The sequence below is a fragment of the Ascaphus truei genome, chromosome 8 (genome assembly GCF_040206685.1).
Source record: "Ascaphus truei isolate aAscTru1 chromosome 8, aAscTru1.hap1, whole genome shotgun sequence".
Taxonomy (NCBI): Eukaryota; Metazoa; Chordata; class Amphibia; order Anura; family Ascaphidae; genus Ascaphus; species Ascaphus truei.
In genome coordinates this window covers 32134753-32153520 of record NC_134490.1, presented here as the reverse complement: position 1 = coordinate 32153520, position 18768 = coordinate 32134753, and the positions used below count along the sequence as shown (strand labels likewise).

The window sequence follows — 18768 nt, the reverse complement described above, 5'->3', positions numbered from 1 at the left end:
ATTGTAGCCCCTTCCCACTGTGCCTGTCCCTACCCCCCCCCCCCTCTCCGGTCTATCCCTGCCCCCCTCCTGTCTGTCCCCCTCTCCTTCTGTCTGTCCCCCCCTCTCCTCCTGTCTGCCCCCCCACCCCCTCTCCTCCTGTCTGTCCCTGCCCCCCCCCACTCTCCTCCTGTCTGTCCCTGCCCCCCCCCACTCTCCTCCTCCTGTCTGTCCCCCCCTCTATCCCTGTCTGCCCCCCTGCCTCCTGTCTGCCCCCCACCCTCTCCTCCTGTCTGTCTCCCCCCCTCTCCTCCTGTCTGTCCCCCCCCCTCTCCTCCTGTCTGTCCCCCCCCTCTCCTCCTGTCTGTCCCCCCCCTCTCCTCCTGTCTGTCCCCCTGCCTCCTGTCTGTCTCCTCAGTCCCTCTCCAGATACTGTACCTGCCGATACAAACAGGGCAGACTGTCCCAAATCCCTTAACAAGTCTTCAACGCCCTTAACATCATCTGCTCTATATTCTGCAGACTCTCTTCCTGTCGATAATTAAATGTATAAAACCAGTATGTCAAATATATATGATATATTCTACGGTCCATTAAACACGTGCATATAAATGAAATGTGACACAGAAATAATTATCTCCTTTTTTTTCTTTTGCCAAAGTTGTAACCCATTTAACCCCTTGTTTGCTGCATGGGAATAGTCCGCAGGCTCGTCGTATATGAAAGAGAGGGCGATGCTTCTAATCCCTCAAATAGTTTCTACTCTGCCCTGAAAGTTGCCTTACACCAGGAGTGGCCAACTCCCGCCCTCAGGGGCCACCAACAGGTCAGGTTTTAAGGCTGTCCTGGCTAAAGAACAGGTGGCTCAATCAGTGGCTCAGTTGTTGACTGAATCACTTGTACTGAAGCAGGGGTATCTTTACAACCTGTCCTGTTGGTGGCCCTTGAGGACGGGAGATGGCCACACTTGGCCTACACTGTGCTGAACCTCTCCAGCACTGCAGGGGTTAAGGCTGGGCAATAAAGATAAAATGGCATTAACGCGTCTTCAAACTCTGCTGTTGTTTTTTGTTTTGTTTTTGTAGCTTCAAATATACACTGAAAAGGAGGGATGTTAACCCCTTAGCTGCAGAGCAATGTGTCACTGGCCCCTCTGGAAGCAAAAGGGTTAACAATGAAATGTTAAATAAATGTATTTTTTTTTTCCCCTGTCTAAATGTTATAAGCTTCCACAGGCCTTAGGTATGTGTCTAAAACGGATGTTATATGTATCTGGTAAGTGCAGTGTTCCGACACTGACTGGCCCTTTTAAACGAAATAAACAGTGGTTTCAAACTGTGCTTGCTTACTTCTTTTGCTCCTGTGTCGGATAGTTGTAGTTTTGCTATTTGCTCACTAGAGGGAGCTGGGCAGGAGCACAGCGACGTCATGTTACTGGCCGCCATTTTTATTTTTGTTTCAAATATTTTATTGCGTTTTTCAACATAACAGAATAACAATAAAAAACAAAAAAGAAAAGACGGTAATTACACAGAAATAATAATAAGACGACGGTGAGTGAACAATACAACGAGAAATCATTTGTAATTTGTAGGTGACAAAATGTTACAGGCACAGATATACAAACAGCAGTCCGGTTGTTGGGCCAAGTTTGTGATTGCCGTGTATCGAGTTTCAGGAGGTGCTGATAAAACAAAATATTGAAATAAATAAAGAGTAACGGGGGGGGGGAGGGGAGAGATTCCACCATCTACCAGAAACATTAGTAGGGAATCATGAATACCCTTCTTAGCCCGTCCTGACTGAACCAGAACTGGCTGCTACCGGTTCTTCTTCATCTCGGCTCAATTCTCCAGCAATGGATCCCAAATTTGATAGCTTTTCTGAGACATTCCACTGATAAATTCTGTCATCTTCTCCATCATCATCACCTCATTTATTCTGCTATCTGCCGCCTGTCTAGATGACGGGGCTTTTGTCTTCCAGGCGGCCGCGAACGCACATCCTGGCCGCAGTCGATATGAAAGAGATTGGGCGTTTAAGGGGAGGACTAATATCATCCACTGGCTTAGCCAAAAGATAGACTAGTGGGTCTATAGGAACCAATAGCTCCGTCGTATCTCTAATAATACTTTGTATGGTGAGCCAATATTTTTGGGTAGCAGGGCAGTTCCACCAAATGTGGACCATATCCCCCTTCTGTCCCCACCCCCTCCAACACAGGTCAGATGCTTTGGGATAGATTTGTTTCTACCGACCTGGAGTGAGGTACCAGTGATATAGGATCTTATAAATATTTTCTTTGGTCATAGTACATATGGAGGTTTTCACTGCGAATTCCCAGATATCCTCCCAGTCATCTCTATCAATATCTAAATTTGGATCTGCAGCCCACCTGAGCATATAGTTATAGTCAGGTGTGCCAGCCGACGCCTCCATTTCTAATATATTTTCGTGAGCAGACCTTTCTGGTAGGTTCCTTTCCTACAGAGCATCTGAAAGCTCGATAGTTTGGGAAAAATACAGTTCTGGGAAACTTTGTACAAAAGGGGCCTGATTTTGAGATATTTGAACATATGAAGGTCTGGTGCGTCAAACCTGCTCTTGAGATCTTGGAAACTGAGAAACTTTCCTTTACATAGAAAGTCAGCAATTGTTCTGATATTTTTGGTTTTGAATTGATCAAATTGCTTAGTCACAACCTGGGGGCTGGGGGGGGGGGGAATTAGGATTATTAAAGATAGGGGTAAAATGGGATACCAGTTTATATTTCTCTTTCGTTTTGTTCCATATATTCCAAGTACATTTCATTGATCCCAATTCAAACATTTTAATGCTAGATTCCCGTTCCTCGGTGGCTCAGAGAGACATGGGCAGGGATAACGCCTTTGAATAGTGAGATTCGATAGCTAGCCAGCAGTATAATTTTGGGTCAGCGTTCCACACTACCACTTGTCTAAGATGGGTAGCCTGATAATATTTCAGAAGATCTGAGACACCCAAACCCCCTCTTGCCCTTGAGGTCAGCATAACTGACCTAGGTGTTCTAAGTCTCTTGCTCTGCCAGATGAATTTAAATATTCTATTTTGCTAATTTTTTAGCTCAGTTCCAGGGATCTGGATCGAGAGGGTCTGGAAATAATACAGTAATCTCGGGAGGATATTCACCTTGACCGATACTATTTTCCCGATCCATGATATCTGGAACATGTCCCAATTCAATAGGTCTTTTGAAGTGAAACTTCTATGCTGGCATATACCATTTGAAAATATCCCTTGGAGTAAATGACCTTGTTCATGACGGAAGTGCACTCCCCTCCCGGAAGTGACATCACTGCTGGCAGAAGAGGCTGTCGGCAAAGTCAGTACTGGCAGCTCGGCGCGCATGCGCACGCAGAAGCCTCCCGTGCATGGCGCGCATGTGCATAGGACTCCAGCATAGGGCGACACACACAATGAAACACACACACACACACACTGAAACACACACAGACACACAAGGAATTCACAGTTAGTATAAATATAGAAGTGCAAATAGCTAAGGTGAGGGGTGGGCCGAGCACGCACATTCTAAGTCACACTTCTTTACGTTTTGTCACTGAAGTTGTGTTTTGATTTTTCATTGAAAACATCACATCACAAATACAATTTCTGTGACAAAACAGTGACAAAAGACAAAGAAGTTTTACTTAAAATGCGCGTGCTCGACACACCCACCCTTTTTTTTATCCTGTCTAATAGAGGTGGGTAGTTACACTGATAAAAAGAATGATAATATCTGGAAATATTGACACCCAAGTACTTGATGTGGGAAGAACTCTTATCTATATGTAACCCTTTTACCATACACTCCCCCCCCCCCTAAGTGAGATTGGGGGGTATGCTCCTTTCTGGCTACTCTTAGGTGGTTGGGCTGTAACCTGTTGGTGAACAGGAGGGCTGAGGGCTCCGCGGTGGTGTGGGGAGAGCCAGGACAGGGACAGGTTACCTTGGTCATTCTCTGGTGCAGTGCCTCCAGCCAGCAAGGATCCCCTGTTGATATTCAGGGGAGGGACCCCACTGACACTCCTTCATTCTCAGAGACAACGGGAACACACACAGCATATTTTTTCTGTTATTTATTGGCAGTCAGCTCCAGGATAGAGAATGGCAGGCTTCACATAATCTTCAACAGCATATACATTCTTCCTGAACCTCTCTCTTGATCAGATCCCTGATTAGGTAACATAATTCCATTCCCTCCCAACCCAGCATGGGTGGAAGGGAGAGAATTGTCTCTGTGCTAACTGACTTCTTCTCTTCACTCTAACTCTCAACTGAACTAACTGACAATTTAGGAGGATGTCCCAATTTGAATATCTTTGGGGAGTGTCTCTGACTCATAGCAAGCCAGAGCCGGATACAGATTGGCCCACACACACCAGAGGGCGTTCCAACCAATATCCACCTCTCAGATTGACATCCTCAGAGTTGCTAGGCCTGCCCTTGAATACTGATACATTATTCAAGGCTGGAATACACACACAGGCCTAAGAAAGGAATTAACCTTTCCACTGCCTGCATTAACAGGACTGACAGAGGAAAAGCCCAGAAAAAGAAGTAACTGCGGGCAGGCTATGTTACATATAATTACAATTCAATTGTAACAACTTAATTTCCTGGGCTGAGAGGGTTAGATTTAGGGCCTCTGATTTATCATTATTAATTTTGTAGCCCGATAATTTGCCGAATTCTTTCAACAGATATTGGAGATTGGGTAATTATGTTAGGGGATTGGCTGATGTTAATATAACATCATCTGCGAAGAGTGAGATTTAATAGTTTGTGCTGCCAATTGTGATACTCTGGATGTTTGGGTTGTCCCTAACACGCGAGGCAAGTGGCTCAATTGATAGGGCGAAGAGGAGAGGGGATAATGGGCAGTCCTGTCTCGTGCCATTTTTAATTTTAATAGAGTCCAAATCATTTCCAGGGAGTTTGACCAAAGACGTAGGATTCTGATATAAAGCCCTGACTCGCTCTAGAAAAGGGCCTGAGAAACCACATTTCTGCATCGTTCTGTCCAAGAAAACCCAGTTAGTCCTTTCAAATGCCTTCTCGGTGTCTAGGCTCAAAGGATAGCTTTGGTCTCTGTGGCATGTATATGGTCCGTAATGTCTATTATTTTCCGGGTGTTATCCGAAGCCTGTCTTCCCGAAATGAATCCCACCTGGTCAATATGGATCAATCTTGGCAAGATAGGGTTCAGCCTATTGGCCAGGATTTTACTGTAGATCTTTAGATCGGTGTTAAGCAGGGAGATCGGGCGATAGCTACCACACTGAAGAGGGTCATGGCCCCCTTTATGTATAATGGCTACATTTTCAGTAGACATAGTGTTTGGGATTGGTTTACCCCCTAGAAATGAGTTGAACATGTCCAGCATATATGGGGAAAGGATCGCAATTATTTTTTGTAATATACATTAGTAAGGCCATCAGTGCCAGGGGTCGTCACCATTTTTAAAGATTTAACGGCATTTAATAATTCCAATTGGGTGATCCTTCCATTCAGTGCATCTGACTCGGCTTTGGTCAGCTGGGGGAGATTGCAAACCTCTAGATACATGTATTTAGAAATAGCTTCTGAGGTCAAGGATTGGGGTCTTTCTTTGGAGGTTTAAAAAGTATACAATTTTGTGTAGAACTAGTGACACTGGCTGCAATTTTGTTAACCCCTCCCCCCCCCCCCCCCCACTTCATGCTCCTCCCCAGAAACACTGATATTTAAAAATACAATGTTTGCAGAAGCTGTAGGTTACAAAACGAACATATAAGAAAGTACTGAATGAAAACTCGAATATAGTTTGTGACAACTGGGCCCTACCATCTTTTCACCTCGAGAAATCCTATATAATATAATTCACTTTATAATTCCTCATGGCTGAGACACTAAGGCAGGGGTTTACAACGTCTCTTTGGTTAAGAAGCTCTATAATTATATGAGGAAATTCTGAGTAACCACAACCCTCTCTAACAGTGTGTCTGAGATGCATTGTAAGGAACCACAACCCTCTCTAACAGTGTGTCTGAGATGCATTGTAAGGAACCACAACCCTCTCTAACAGTGTGTCTGAGATGCATTGTAAGGAACCACAACCCTCTCTAACAGTGTGTCTGAGATGCATTGTAAGGAACCACAACCCTCTCTAACAGTGTGTCTGAGATGCATTGTAAGGAACCACAACCCTCTCTAACAGTGTGTCTGAGATGCATTGTAAGGATCCCCAATCCCCTCTTATAGCGCGTCTGAGATCCGGTGCATTGTAAATTCTTCTGTATTTCGTACAAATTTCAAAAGACCTGGGAATTGCCGGGAAGCCCGGGGAACGCATGGTGAAAAATACTACGCTAAGGTGTCACGATCTATAAAGCTGCAATGAGAACAGCACATGACACATTCTTACCAACCTGTGGGCTGTGATTAAGGACTTTTGGCCTTGTGGTTGAGATACTAGCCTTTAAAGTGGGGATCTCCACTTACCCACCAAAGCCGCTGACCTTGAGCCCACAATGCATTTCTATCACAAATACCATTAACCCCTTCAGGGCTCTGGAGAGGATACCACTCACAGGAATGTGAGTGAATGGTGTAAAAGCAGAAAGGCGACTGTGAGCTGGTGACACAATGTATCCTGGGACCTTGTTAATAAGTGTTCAAAGGCTTCTGCAAACCTTCTTTTAACCCATTTGCTGCCAGAGAGGACAGCAACGCATTGTAAATCAATCTAGTTTCATCCTCACCTGGCCCTACACAGAATTTATGTCTCTCTCACGTTTCTATCTTTTTCTCTCGTTATATACATGGAAGCAGCCCATCTGTTTATCGCCAGAGATAGAATAAGCCCCTATCTCTCTCCTTCTCTATCACGCTCTCTTTTTCCCTTTGTCTCTCTTCCTTCCACTTTGCCTCAAACACTTTCCTCTCTCTCCACTCTCTCTCTCCCCACTCTCTCCCCACTCTCTCTCCTCTCTCTCTCTCCTCCTCTCTCCCCACTCTCTCTCCACTCTCTCTCCCCACTCTCTCTCCTCTCTCCTCTCTCTCTCCCCACTCTCTCTCCACTCTCTCTCTCTCCTCCTCTCTCCTCTGTTCAGTATGCTAGGAACTAACTTCCCGGTGCTGAAGAAGAGATTATCTCCATTTAAATTAATGGGACTACAATTTTGTACAGAGCAGGGAAGAGACCCCAGTGCATGTGGAATAAGGGCTTATATATGGGGTTGTTCATTAAACTCCCATTAAGGTCAATGTCACCAGTTGAATAATACCTTCTCTCTCTCACCTTCCATCCCACTCGCCCCCTCTCCCTCTATTTCTCGCCCTCCCTTCCGTTCCTTTCTTTCTCCCCCTCCCTCTCTCTCTCTCGCCCTCCCTCTCTCTCTCTCTCGCCCTCCCTCTCTCTCGCCCTCCCTTTATCATCCTCCCTCTCTCTCACAAATACATAGGATTAACCCTTTGTACGTCCCACGACGTCGGCACTCCTGCAGCCCCATAACATAGTTGCTCGTTTTCCAGGGGATACGGAAGAGGAGACGGCTGCTCTTCCATTTGCGTCATCAGTGACGTCCCGAGCAGCGTCACGTGATCACGGTGCACCGGAGCGACTGCGGCACTCTAAGGCTATGTCCCCGCTGGCGCTGAGCGCACTCATGCTTGGAGAGCGCTCCAAGCATGAGCGCCGGGTGTCCTGCATTTACGCGCGCGTGGGGGAATGCGGGGGGGGGGGCATTGCGGGTAGTTGAGCGCGCAGGAAAGTATATATTTTTTTGTTTAAGCGCCGAGCGTGGGTGCACGCGTACGAGCGTGTGCCTCGAGCTCCAGAGCTGTGCATTGCTGGCCCCTCTGGGAGTCAAGGGGTTAAGCCACTGAGAACACGCGCTAAGGTCCCAGGCTTGGTCTTATGCCCCCGTGCAACTGGTGATAGGATGGAGTGAGACGGGAAGAAGTGTTATCACATGTAATTAGCACAAGTCGAGGACATAAATGTCTAACTGCTCAGCAGGGCAGCTCGCGGTAAAGCGAGACCGCTCTGTGACCCTTACACTGCAGCCAGTTCCTCTGGCGCTGTAAGGGTTATAATTCTATTGTTACGAGAGCCGGAACGTGACGCCTGCTTCTGCCATACGTATATTTTTGGTATAAGCTATTTTGCTGCACTGTGTCATTTTTTTGTATCTCTTGGGCCGCGCTTCTAGTCCTGCTTATGGTGGTGGTGACGCGACATTGTGACATCATCCATCGCCCTTGTAGCAGCGTTTTTTTGCCTATAGTGTGGGAGACGAGACAGCGACTTGGGGGCGTGAGCGGTTCGTCCTCATTGGCTGAACCGCTCACGTGCCCGCGGTGGTCGCCGAAAAAAATTTTTTTTCATTGATTTCAGGGATTTTGGTCGGGCCGTGGCGCACACAACAGATTAAATAAACTTGTTTTGACGTGACGCTCTGTCGCCGTAACCAGGACTAAAAGCGCGGCCTTAGAAGATCCCTGGTGCCCAACCTTTGTTACTGCTTCCCCCGCTAGAAAATATTTATTCCGCGAGCCCTTAATTAATAAATCTTATTGCCTATTTATCGGACTATTGCTAACAAACCAGTGTGACCGATCCCAGGCAGTATAGTGTCCTGAGTTCGTGGGGTATACACACTTCATTTAATATGGCACCAAACTGCTCCTCAGTGTGTGCGGACAGCATGGGTAATAGAGCGGTCAATCAATGTGAAAGCTTCCAAAGTCACGCCCCACAATGCCTTGCTGTTGTGGATGCAAAGCATTGTGGGGAGCACTTTGGAAGCTCCTCCTGTACATCACAGCTATACTACCGACGCTAAGGTGCAGTTTGGGGTTGGAGTGTCCCGCTAAACGGCCTGGGAGCCGCCATTACAGATTTTTTGGGAATCACGGTCTTAGACCAGTTTCTCAAGCAACTAATATATTCCACAATATTCCTTTATTTTTTTAATAGCTATTTTTAGGGCCATAATAATCACACCTTGGTCATCTTGCTTTGTGTACTGAATACAGAGGGCGGCAAATGGGAAAATGCAAAAAAATTATTTTGGGGGGCCCAGTTTTAAAATATTGGGGGCCGCTGCCTTAGACCTACAGTATACGCAGCTACGTACTAAGGTGAGCAAAGAAACAATGTTTTAAAGCACCATTTCTATTTCTACTCCCCCTAATGCTACATATAACTCTTCTTATACCTTCATATAACCGCTCCCTATAACTCCTCCTATTGCTCCATATAACCGCTCCCTATAACTCCTCCTATTGCCCCATATAACTGCTCCCTATAACTCCTCCTATTGCTCCATATAACCGCTCCCTATAACTCCTCCTATTGCTCCATATAACCGCTCCCTATAACTCCTCCTATTGCTCCATATAACCGCTCCCTATAACTCCTCCTATTGCTCCATATAACCGCTCCCTATAACTCCTCCTATTGCTCCATATAACCGCTCCCTATAACTCCTCCCATTTCTCCCTTATCCACTCCCTATAAAATGGATTATAATGGAATATATATATAGTGGAATATATACATTTCTTGGAAGGCAGTTGTCTATGGGATAATTGACACTGTGTAGAGAAATCGCTCAACCCCCCCCCCCCCCTCATCCCCCACAAAAAAATAATATATATATATATAACATAGTGACAGATGAGGTGTCTTTTTGACATTCCCAAACCCCAAGCTGACGTATATAGACCAAAAACTAGTACAAAAAACCTTGATATATTGATACTCTATGCCTCAATATTGTTACAAAATTGCATTACCACAAACCCCCCCACATTTATTCTGCAGGTTTATTAAAGATCACCCCTTTAGGGTACACACATTTTTACACCGTATTTTTTTTTGTGACAGTTCAGGATTCTCGGGGTAAATTTGCCAACTTTCTTTTTAAAGTCAGAAGTCTATTATTTAAGCAAATTTCAGATTTTCTTCTTTTTTTTTTTATACGCTGCAATATATGAAAGTCTCTTCTTCAGAGATCTATAGACACTTATCGCCACCAACCCCCTCGCAGCCAAGGGCGCCAGCCATGCATTGCTCCGCTTGTAATTATGTTGCTCCCCAATGCTCTGTTGGTCCCTTCGGCAGTGGAAGGTGTTAGGAGAAATGAAAGCTTCACAGCACCGACCGGGAGTGCGAGTGGGAGCAGCTGGCGGGAAGAACCTCTTTGGACGTTTTCAGCGAGGTCACCGTAGTCTTGGAGCTCTTCCACAACCGGCGTCTCACCTTCTCCCTAAACTCCTCCGAGACATAGTAATACACAAAGGGGTCCACACAGCTGTTGAAGGAGCTCATGGCCAAGCAGACCATGTAGACGATGTAAAGATCCTCGTAGCGATGGAGGCAGCGCTCTGAGTAGTGAATCAGGAGCACCACGTTGCTGGGTGTCAAGAAGACAACCACAATGACCAGAACCAGGGCTGATAGTTTGACCGCGTAGGCGTATTTCTCCCCGCTCAACATCAGCACGCGGATGACGGAGGCGTAACAGAAGATGATGACGGCCAACGGGAGCAGGAAGACCAGGGTGATGAGACACACAAAGTAGTAGAACAAATACTGAGCCTGCTCCTGTCTGGGCAGGACGTCATGGCACAGGGTGAGACTGGACTCGTCCAGTGGATAGGACTGGCGCAGGGTGGCCAAGGGCAGCACGGACAAGATGGCGATGATCCAGGAGGTGGAGCACATGCAGATAGCAAAAGTCTTGCTCCGAAACGTCCTGGAGAAGAAAGGGTGCACCACGGCCAAGTAGCGATCCACACTTATGCTCATGAGGAGGAGGACGGAGCAGTAGATGTTCCCATAGAAGAAGCTGGTTAGGGTCCGGCACATCGTCTCCCCGAAGAGCCAGTTGTTGCCCAGGAAGTAGTAGGAAATCTTGAAGGGCAGCATGAGGATGAGCAAGAGGTCAGCAGCGGCCAGGTTCATCAAGAAGATGGTGGAGGTCATCTTCTTGACCTTGGTGGCCAAGATCCATAGAGCCAGACCATTGGAAGGCAAACCCACCAGGAAGACCACAGTGTAGAGGGAGGGGATTAGAATCACAGTGATGGGGCTACTCAGATGGTTCCTGGAGTGTGGGGAGATGGACAAGAATGTCTGGTTATCCCTAAAGACCTTCTGTCCCGGTAAGGATCGTGGGCACAGGGTGCTGTCAGAGAGCTCCGTCTCGTTATTTTGTGTCTCCATGGAATAATCTGAGGGGATGCAAACAAAGAAGTCATTGGTTGGGTTGAATTATTGAGACAATGGGACACATTTACCACTGCAGTGTTAAGCCGGAAGACACCATCTGTCCCATTCAAGCGATAGGGCTGTAAGGTGGTCTATGGCTTAGAGCCACTTAGTAAACATAGGCCATAATTGGGGACACCCAATTCAAGTCCAAGAGACAGCTTTACGTTGTCTTTAAATTATTCAGTGGCAATTAACTTATTTATTTTTACATTGTATGAACTAGGTGTCGTCCAAAACTGAAGCGTATCCCTTACAGCTCAGGGAACCCTCCGACACCCCTCCCCCCGGAGCCTGAGATATTAGCATTTTCCTTCCCCTGGACAGGTATGGAAAACATTAGCAGGATTGGATTTATTTTACTGGCAAATTAAAATGGTAATATCTCCAGAAACCAGTGATGGACAGGGGGGAGAGAGAGGGAGGGAGGGAGGGAGGGAGGGGGGGGGGGGGGCGCTGCTGAGGCTATAAATTCTACAACCTACAACTTTGCATTTACTTTCATGAATAAATAATTTTAGATTGAGTAAAGTTGCCGACTGTAAACTACGACACTGAGTTTGAAACAGGGGAGCCTGGTTCAATTCCCGGTGTCGGCTCCTTGTGACCTTGGGCAAGTCACTTTATCTCCCTGTGTGTCAGGCACCAAAAACATAGATTGGAAGCTCCACAGGGCAGGGACTGTGTCTGCAAAATGTCTGTAACAATCCTATGTGCCGCGCACTATACTGTAATTGTGACGCGCTTTGAGTCCCGTTGGGAGAGAAAGCGCTATATAAAATGATGCCAATCTACAAATTTACTTGTTCAACAAAGTGTTTAATAGTCCTGCGTGAACACTACTCATTAAACTACAGTATGCTCTACTGTACTCTACCAATGCTAGTTATGCATTATATCTACAGTATGCTCTACTGTACTCTACCAATGCTGGTTCGGTTACTCTCACTACATGCCGTTTAGATTGTAAGCTCTGTGGGTGAGGGACTCTTCTCCCTATGTTACATGTCTTGATGCCCTTATCCCATCTGTATTATTATATTCCCTGTATCGTAATGTTTAGTAATTATTCAACATGTATTTCATACTTTTAAACAGCTAGATGAATGCCCCTCTGGTATAAGCAGTGCCCCTTTACTCCCTGCTTCCAAAGTGCATTGAAAACATAGTTTAGATTTAGTTGCTAAAGAAGGCAACATGGTTACTATTCTAGTGTCATTTCCATGGCAAACCCTGGTGGTCATTTTTGCCCATCCCTGTTCTCCAGGGCTCAGTATCTCAATGATGGAAAAAGACAAAGTGATGCTGAAAAGCAAGAGAAAGGGACCTGCATGGGTTTGTTTTCTACAGGATCCCTACAGAAAGCATTACATTTATTGCTGAGCTGAGCAGAGCTGCAATGAAAATATACAAACCGTCATACTCCTCGTTGGCAACACCGGGTCCCCAAAGCGTCACAAACAGCAGCGAGATGCAGAAGGCCGACAGAGACTCGGAGGGTTTCATGTTTTAATGCTGGGATCTGTGTAGGACTGAGTAACAAGGGATGTGTTTTTATTACTGATTACCCACTTCCTGCCACGGTCCCTCTACTAAAGGAAACCGAAGAGGAAATATGGATGTTATTTAGTAGGGGGAAGGGAGACCCTGTGTCTCTGTGATGAGCCCCTTACTGGTGGGAGGGAGCGGGACCAGATTTTCAAAAGTAGAAAACGGGACACGCTAAAAAAAAATAAAAAATATTTTGTGAACCCGTGCGCTCAAATTAATTTCACGTATATTAACGGCAGCCAGGTGCGCCGTGGCAGCGCCGTGGAAAAAAACACCCCCCCCCTCCTCCTCCTCCAGAAGAGAGGTTATTAGAAGAATAAATAAAGGTCAATTAATGGAGAAACTCACCTCATTTCTGAATCCTACTACGAGGAAGTTTTATAGGGTTTGGGAACCATGGGATGTAGGTGAATAGCGGCGATAGGCAAGTGGATTGAGTGGGGAGCGCCGGGAGACAGGAAGTCGCCCGTAGAGGAGAAATATGGGGGGACCGCCCCAGGAGGAGCATTTTACTACTAAGATTGGAATTTTTTTTTCTAAGTTTAAAATGATATATGATATGGAATGTGATTATTGATGTGTCAAAATTTTATATAACATGATTGTGCCCCTCCCCCTCTTCTTTTTGCACCCCACCCATTCCCATCTCACTGTTGAAAATCTTAATAAAAATGTTTAAAATAAATAAATATATATATACAGCAGGGCCCCAGTCATGTGGTGGGTTCTGTTCTAAGCACCCGCCGCAAAGCAAAGATCGCCGGAAAGCGGAACGGGCGATTTTCGTTGTGTGTGCATGCGCAGACCGGCAATGCGCCATTCTGCGCATGCACAACATCGGCAAAATCCCCCATTCTGCGCATGCGCGACCCCGGACCGGCCCGTTCTGCGCATGCGCAGACATGGCTGCCCCCTACTCGGTACCGCCATATCTCCGCGAAGCGGGGCCTTGCTGTATATATATTTCTCAAACAGATGACATCACTTAAAAATAAATATTCTAATGGTGTGTGTGTAACGGCGTCCGCACGTGCGCTGTATCATTTATTTATTTCAGTTTCCCGAAACTCTCGAGTGCAGCAAAAGGACGGTTTGGTTTTATATTAATAACCCGTTGCAGTAAATGATCTAATCTTACCGTCTTGTTGATCATTTCTTCATGCGGCTTCCACCCTCAGAAAACCGTGTCCGTCGCACAATCGGACGCGTGCGACACGCGCAGGGCATTTCTGTACTAGATACAGCGACCGGAAAGGAGTTTACTAATATATAGTAAACATGTTTACTCCTTGATATGATCAATCACATAAAAACATGCCATGTCTTTTTTTTTAAATGGGTTTAAGAGTTTTATGTGAGTCCAAACAGGGAAAAGCTAAAAACCGTGTAACCCTTCGTGTCTGAAGGAATTTACATCAGATGGACTATGTACCTGGCAATGCTCAGTCTCTCACACCTGCTCAGGGTGCTGGGTCAGTGCAGGCTGGGCGTGGATATGCAGATGGAATAAGGATGGGCTCCAGGAACTTTCATAGTACAAACGGGAGCTTTATTCACAGCCGGTGATAATAATGCTCTGCATTCTTAGACATAGCACCCGATTCACATTTACTGATATATTTACAGGGTTTGTATGGTTTGCTTCTTCCTTAGGTACCCTCATTTTAATACTCTAGGGAGGTATTGAGGCCTGTTTTTCTTTGGCTCAGCTGAATCACCCCACTTCTGTGTAGCGCCTGAAATTTTCCCATTCAGGGCTGCAGGCAGATTTCCTGGGGCCCAGATCTAGAGCTTCACATCTCACACAGGTCTGTAATAACCCTGCCTTTCCCCATTATCTCTCAGCATACAGTTGCTCCACTGCAGCCAGTGATTCTGGGAAATGACGGGCAAATGAGCACACACTGTCACCTTTTGCTTCTTATCCATTTTAACATGAACCCCTGTAAGCATATGCCTGCCGAATTACACAGAATTGGGCCTCATCCGGAGATATATATATATATATATATATATATATATATATATATATATATATATATATATATATATATACTGTACATACTCATTCTGCATAAGTGCACGTTCTAGCCGAATATTCCAAAAGTTTTCTATACTTTTTTTTTGTCCCAGGGTATATAGAATTTATCCCATAAAGAGAAGTGAGGGGGTACAGAGAGAGAGAAGAGGAGGTGGCAGGGAGGGAGATAGAGAAATAGGGATATGGAGATAGAAAAACAGAGCAAGAGAGGGGGAGAGGGAGGGTCACCCTAAGGAATGAAGTGTGAGAGAAGTATAATAAACATGGAAATAACCAGTGTGTGTCAGCTTTCCCATTTGCTATTTGGGGTCACACGTCTTGTTTTAGGAGCCATTTATCTTGCTAGGCCTTGCATCCTAAAAAGATAAGGCATATCTCACAGGAAGCAGCCGGCTCTCCCACCGCTGACTCATGATGTCCCTAGGATTACACACAAACACACGCGTCATCCATGGTATAACCCAGTGTACCCATCTCTGATCTCTCCATCCCACAGTCTCATAAGGAATAGCCGATATCTCCACAGTTGGGGTTACCAAGTGACTTCTCCAAAAATGCTGCACACAATATTGTGGTGTAACGCCATGGTCGCGCGCTCACACACACTGCTGTTTCCTCCTCTCCTTGGTCCCACCCCCAGGGCTCCTGACACCTCCTACTGATTGGCTGCTCCTGGATAATGCAGCCAATCAGGATGGAGGAATCTGCCCAGCCCCCTACCAACAGCCCTGCTTGGGGAAATTCCACGGCCCCCCAAGCCAGTCAGGTCACTATGTCCAGAGAGGTAATACCAGATACACACATGTCCAGTATTACCTCTAATTTTTTACTGGACAGTGTGTCCAAATACAGGACCGTCCGGTTCAATGCTGGACATCTGGCAAACCCTATCCACAGTGTGTTTTAATCCTAAAGTGCTTTCCAATGATAGTCCAGAAAGTAAAGACGATGCTGTAAATTGCAAACTCCTCGGGGGAGGACGCCTGTTACCTACTGTACCAATGGGTGTTAACTTTCACTGTCATCGGGACACTTTGTTGCAACATGGGACTGATCTTTTAACCCCTTACAACATCAGTCATTACTTCACTTTGGTCCTACGCGAGACTGACCTTTTAACGCCTTAACCATGTCACTGTCACTATGTGGAGTTGACCCTTTATTCCATTACACAGGTCACTGTCATTAGATCACAGTTCCTAAATGACATTGACTTTTTGACCCATTACACAGGTCACGGTCATTAGATCTCACTGGTCCTACTTGGGACTGGCCCTTTAAATTCACAGATGTGACTCCTGTCAAACAGACTGCAGATTCAACAGGCCTGTGCCGACGCCCTGCAGCCCAGCCCTACAGAGGCAACGACTCGGCCCGTAAACCGTCAGTGAATGCAGGGGCACTCAACGCCAGTCCCCAAGCCCTCCCAACAGGTCAGGTTTTCAGGATTTCCCAGCTTCAGCACAGGTGGCTCAATCGAAGACTGAGCCTCTGAGTCACCTGTGTTGAAGCAGGGATATCCTAAAAACCTGACCTGTTGGAGGGGCTCGAGGACTGGAGTTGAGCCCCCTGAGTTAAGGGATACAGAGGGATTGTTAAGTCGCTTGTGTCATCTGTTTCCATACACAGAGGCGGACTTTGTGTACAGAGCGAGTGCCAGAGAAAAGGGCCTTGGAGGCCCCGCTCACACAAACACGTCTTTGTTAGGGGGCTGTGGGGGGTAGATTTACTACACACGGATCTGTTTCAGATTAAAGTCACCTTGTTATGAGCTTAGGGTCTTGTGTGGTTTCTCCATCATTACAGGTCCACTCCCAGTGACCTAATGCCTGTGACACGTTTTATAGGTTAAAGGACTAGTCCCATTTAAAAACTGATCTACGGGAATAACAGTGACATGTCTAATCGGTTAGAGCAGCGGTGTCCAATAGGAAATCAAAGATAGACACACTTGCGGTTGTCGTCATTCGCCACATTCTCATGTCGGTTACAATCGCGTCGCGCTCGCAACTCCCTCTTTTTCCCACTCCCCAATACACAATCCCCCACAATGTGTGTATTAGGATGGGGATCTTAAGCCCCCACATCCCAAATACACATCATACCCCCCCAAATCTTACATGGGGGGAGGCTTCCGATCACGCTGGCGAATGAGGTAGCTGGACCAACTTCCAGGTGTGTAGGGGTGGTGCAGTGCCACTAGGCGCCAGCCCTTGAGCCGCGCCATGCCACATCCAAGCCCCACCCCACAGATGTCATGGCTCTCCCCCTCAGTGCCCCCGTTCACCACACTCCATTAGCCTATTTGCCAAGTGGCAAATGTATTGTACACCGCTGGGTTAAAGGGTCAGTCCCACTTGCAGAAAAGTGACCTGACAGGATATGTTTAATGGCGAGTCATTCCCACATAGGAACAGTAACATGTTAAAGGGCCAGTAACATGTTAAAGGGCCAGTACCCTTAAGGACCAAAGTGACATGTTTAATGCGTTAAGAACCACTTTGGACCAAAGTAAGCTAAACACTGCAACTTGTTTAATGCGGTCACTCCCACATAGGACAATAGTGACCTCAGTCACATTAAATGAGTTAAAGGGCCAAGCCCAGTAGGACAACAGTGACATATTTAATGGGTTAAAGAATCAGTGTCTTGGAAGGCCAAATTGACCCAATGACATTTAATGGGTTAAAAAGTATCTGGTTCACGTAGAACCAAAGTGACAATTTATAGGAGCATAATTGGTTTAAAAAGATGAGAAAACACAAATGACCAGATAACATTTGAATTATACGGCCCAAATAGGAAAGAAACAGACTCCTTTTTACACAAAAAGAGAAAGTTAATTCTCCAACAGTAAACCTATTCCTAGGGAAGCCGATTACATTAGTTTTTTCCTGCTGTAGGGAAGGCCCCTTTAAGCAGTCACACGCAGAATAACAGTGACACCTGGTGTCCAGTCTTATTACAGCAGTTTAAACCATTAAAAGCCGTAAAGGGGTTAAACGTTACAAAAAGCACAGCTGGCCTGGGGATCAGTATTATTTAAGTAAAAGTGCATGGATCACTATTAAAATTGTGTTTGTACGTGTAGTATATAAATTATATATTTTATACAAAATGCCATAAGTAGGTTCTACGGGCGATAAAAAATAAAATAAATTCCAGCTCTATATAGGGTTGCCAGGCGGCATCTCCAAAAATACTGGACACAATGGTGAAAGGTGTAACACGCGGTCAATGGGCGAGGTGAGCGCGTGTGGTGCGGTGAATGGGCGAGGTGAGCGCGTGTGGTGCGGTGAATGGGCGAGGTGTGCGCGTGTGGTGCGGTGAATGGGCGAGGTGTGCGCGTGTGGTGCGGTGAATGGGCGAGGTGCGCGTGTGGTGCGGTGAATGGGCGAGGTGCGCGTGTGGTGCGGTGAATGGGCGAGGTGAGCGCGCGTGGTGCGGTGAATGGGCGAGGTGAGCGCGCGTGGTGCGGTGAATGGGCGAGGTGAGCGCGTGTGGTGCGGTGAATGGGCGAGGTGAGCGCGTGTGGTGCGGTGAATGGGCGAGGTGCGCGTGTGGTGAATGGGCGAGGTGAGCGCGTGTGGTGCGGTGAATGGGCGAGGTGAGCGCGTGTGGTGCGGTGAATGGGCGAGGTGCGCGTGTGGTGAATGGGCGAGGTGAGCGCGTGTGGTGCGGTGAATGGGTGAGGTGCGTGTGGTGCGGTGAATGGGCGAGGTGCGCGTGTGGTGAATGGGCGAGGTGCGCGTGTGGTGCGGTGAATGGGTGAGGTGCGGTGAATGGGCGAGGTGCGCGTGTGGTGCGGTGAATGGGTGAGGTGCGGTGAATGGGCGAGGTGCACGTGTGGTGCGGTGAATGGGCGAGGTGCGCGCGTGGTGCGGTGAATGGGCGAGGT

General features: G+C 46.7%; 1 protein-coding gene across 2 annotated transcripts; it reads right to left on the bottom strand.

Moving 5' to 3' along the window:
* Positions 1 to 9812: 9812 nt before the first annotated feature.
* On the bottom strand, positions 9813 to 14226 carry F2RL3 (F2R like thrombin or trypsin receptor 3). Of its 2 annotated transcripts, XM_075611222.1 has the most exons (3): positions 13968 to 14226; positions 12694 to 12810; positions 9813 to 11241 (listed from the first exon to the last, which is right to left on the bottom strand). In XM_075611222.1, exons 2-3 carry the CDS (start codon positions 12782 to 12784, stop codon positions 10157 to 10159), a joined length of 1176 nt encoding a protein of 391 aa, XP_075467337.1. In that variant the 5' UTR covers positions 12785 to 12810; positions 13968 to 14226; the 3' UTR covers positions 9813 to 10156. The 2 variants fall into 2 exon arrangements, with proteins under 2 accessions (XP_075467337.1, XP_075467338.1); XM_075611223.1 differs by lacking the exon at positions 13968 to 14226 and having other exon boundaries at positions 12702 to 12827.
* Positions 14227 to 18768: the final 4542 nt, after the last annotated feature.

What these genes read in the sequence shown, in the direction of transcription:
- F2RL3 (XM_075611222.1), bottom strand. Translation starts at nt 12,784, where the DNA reads ATGAAACCCTCCGAGTCTCTGTCGGCCTTCTGCATCTCGCTGCTGTTT. An exon ending in TGCCAACGAGGAGTATGACG is followed by an intron (nt 11,242 to 12,693) that starts GTTTGTATATTT and finishes GCATCCCCTCAG; the next exon opens with ATTATTCCATGGAGACACAA.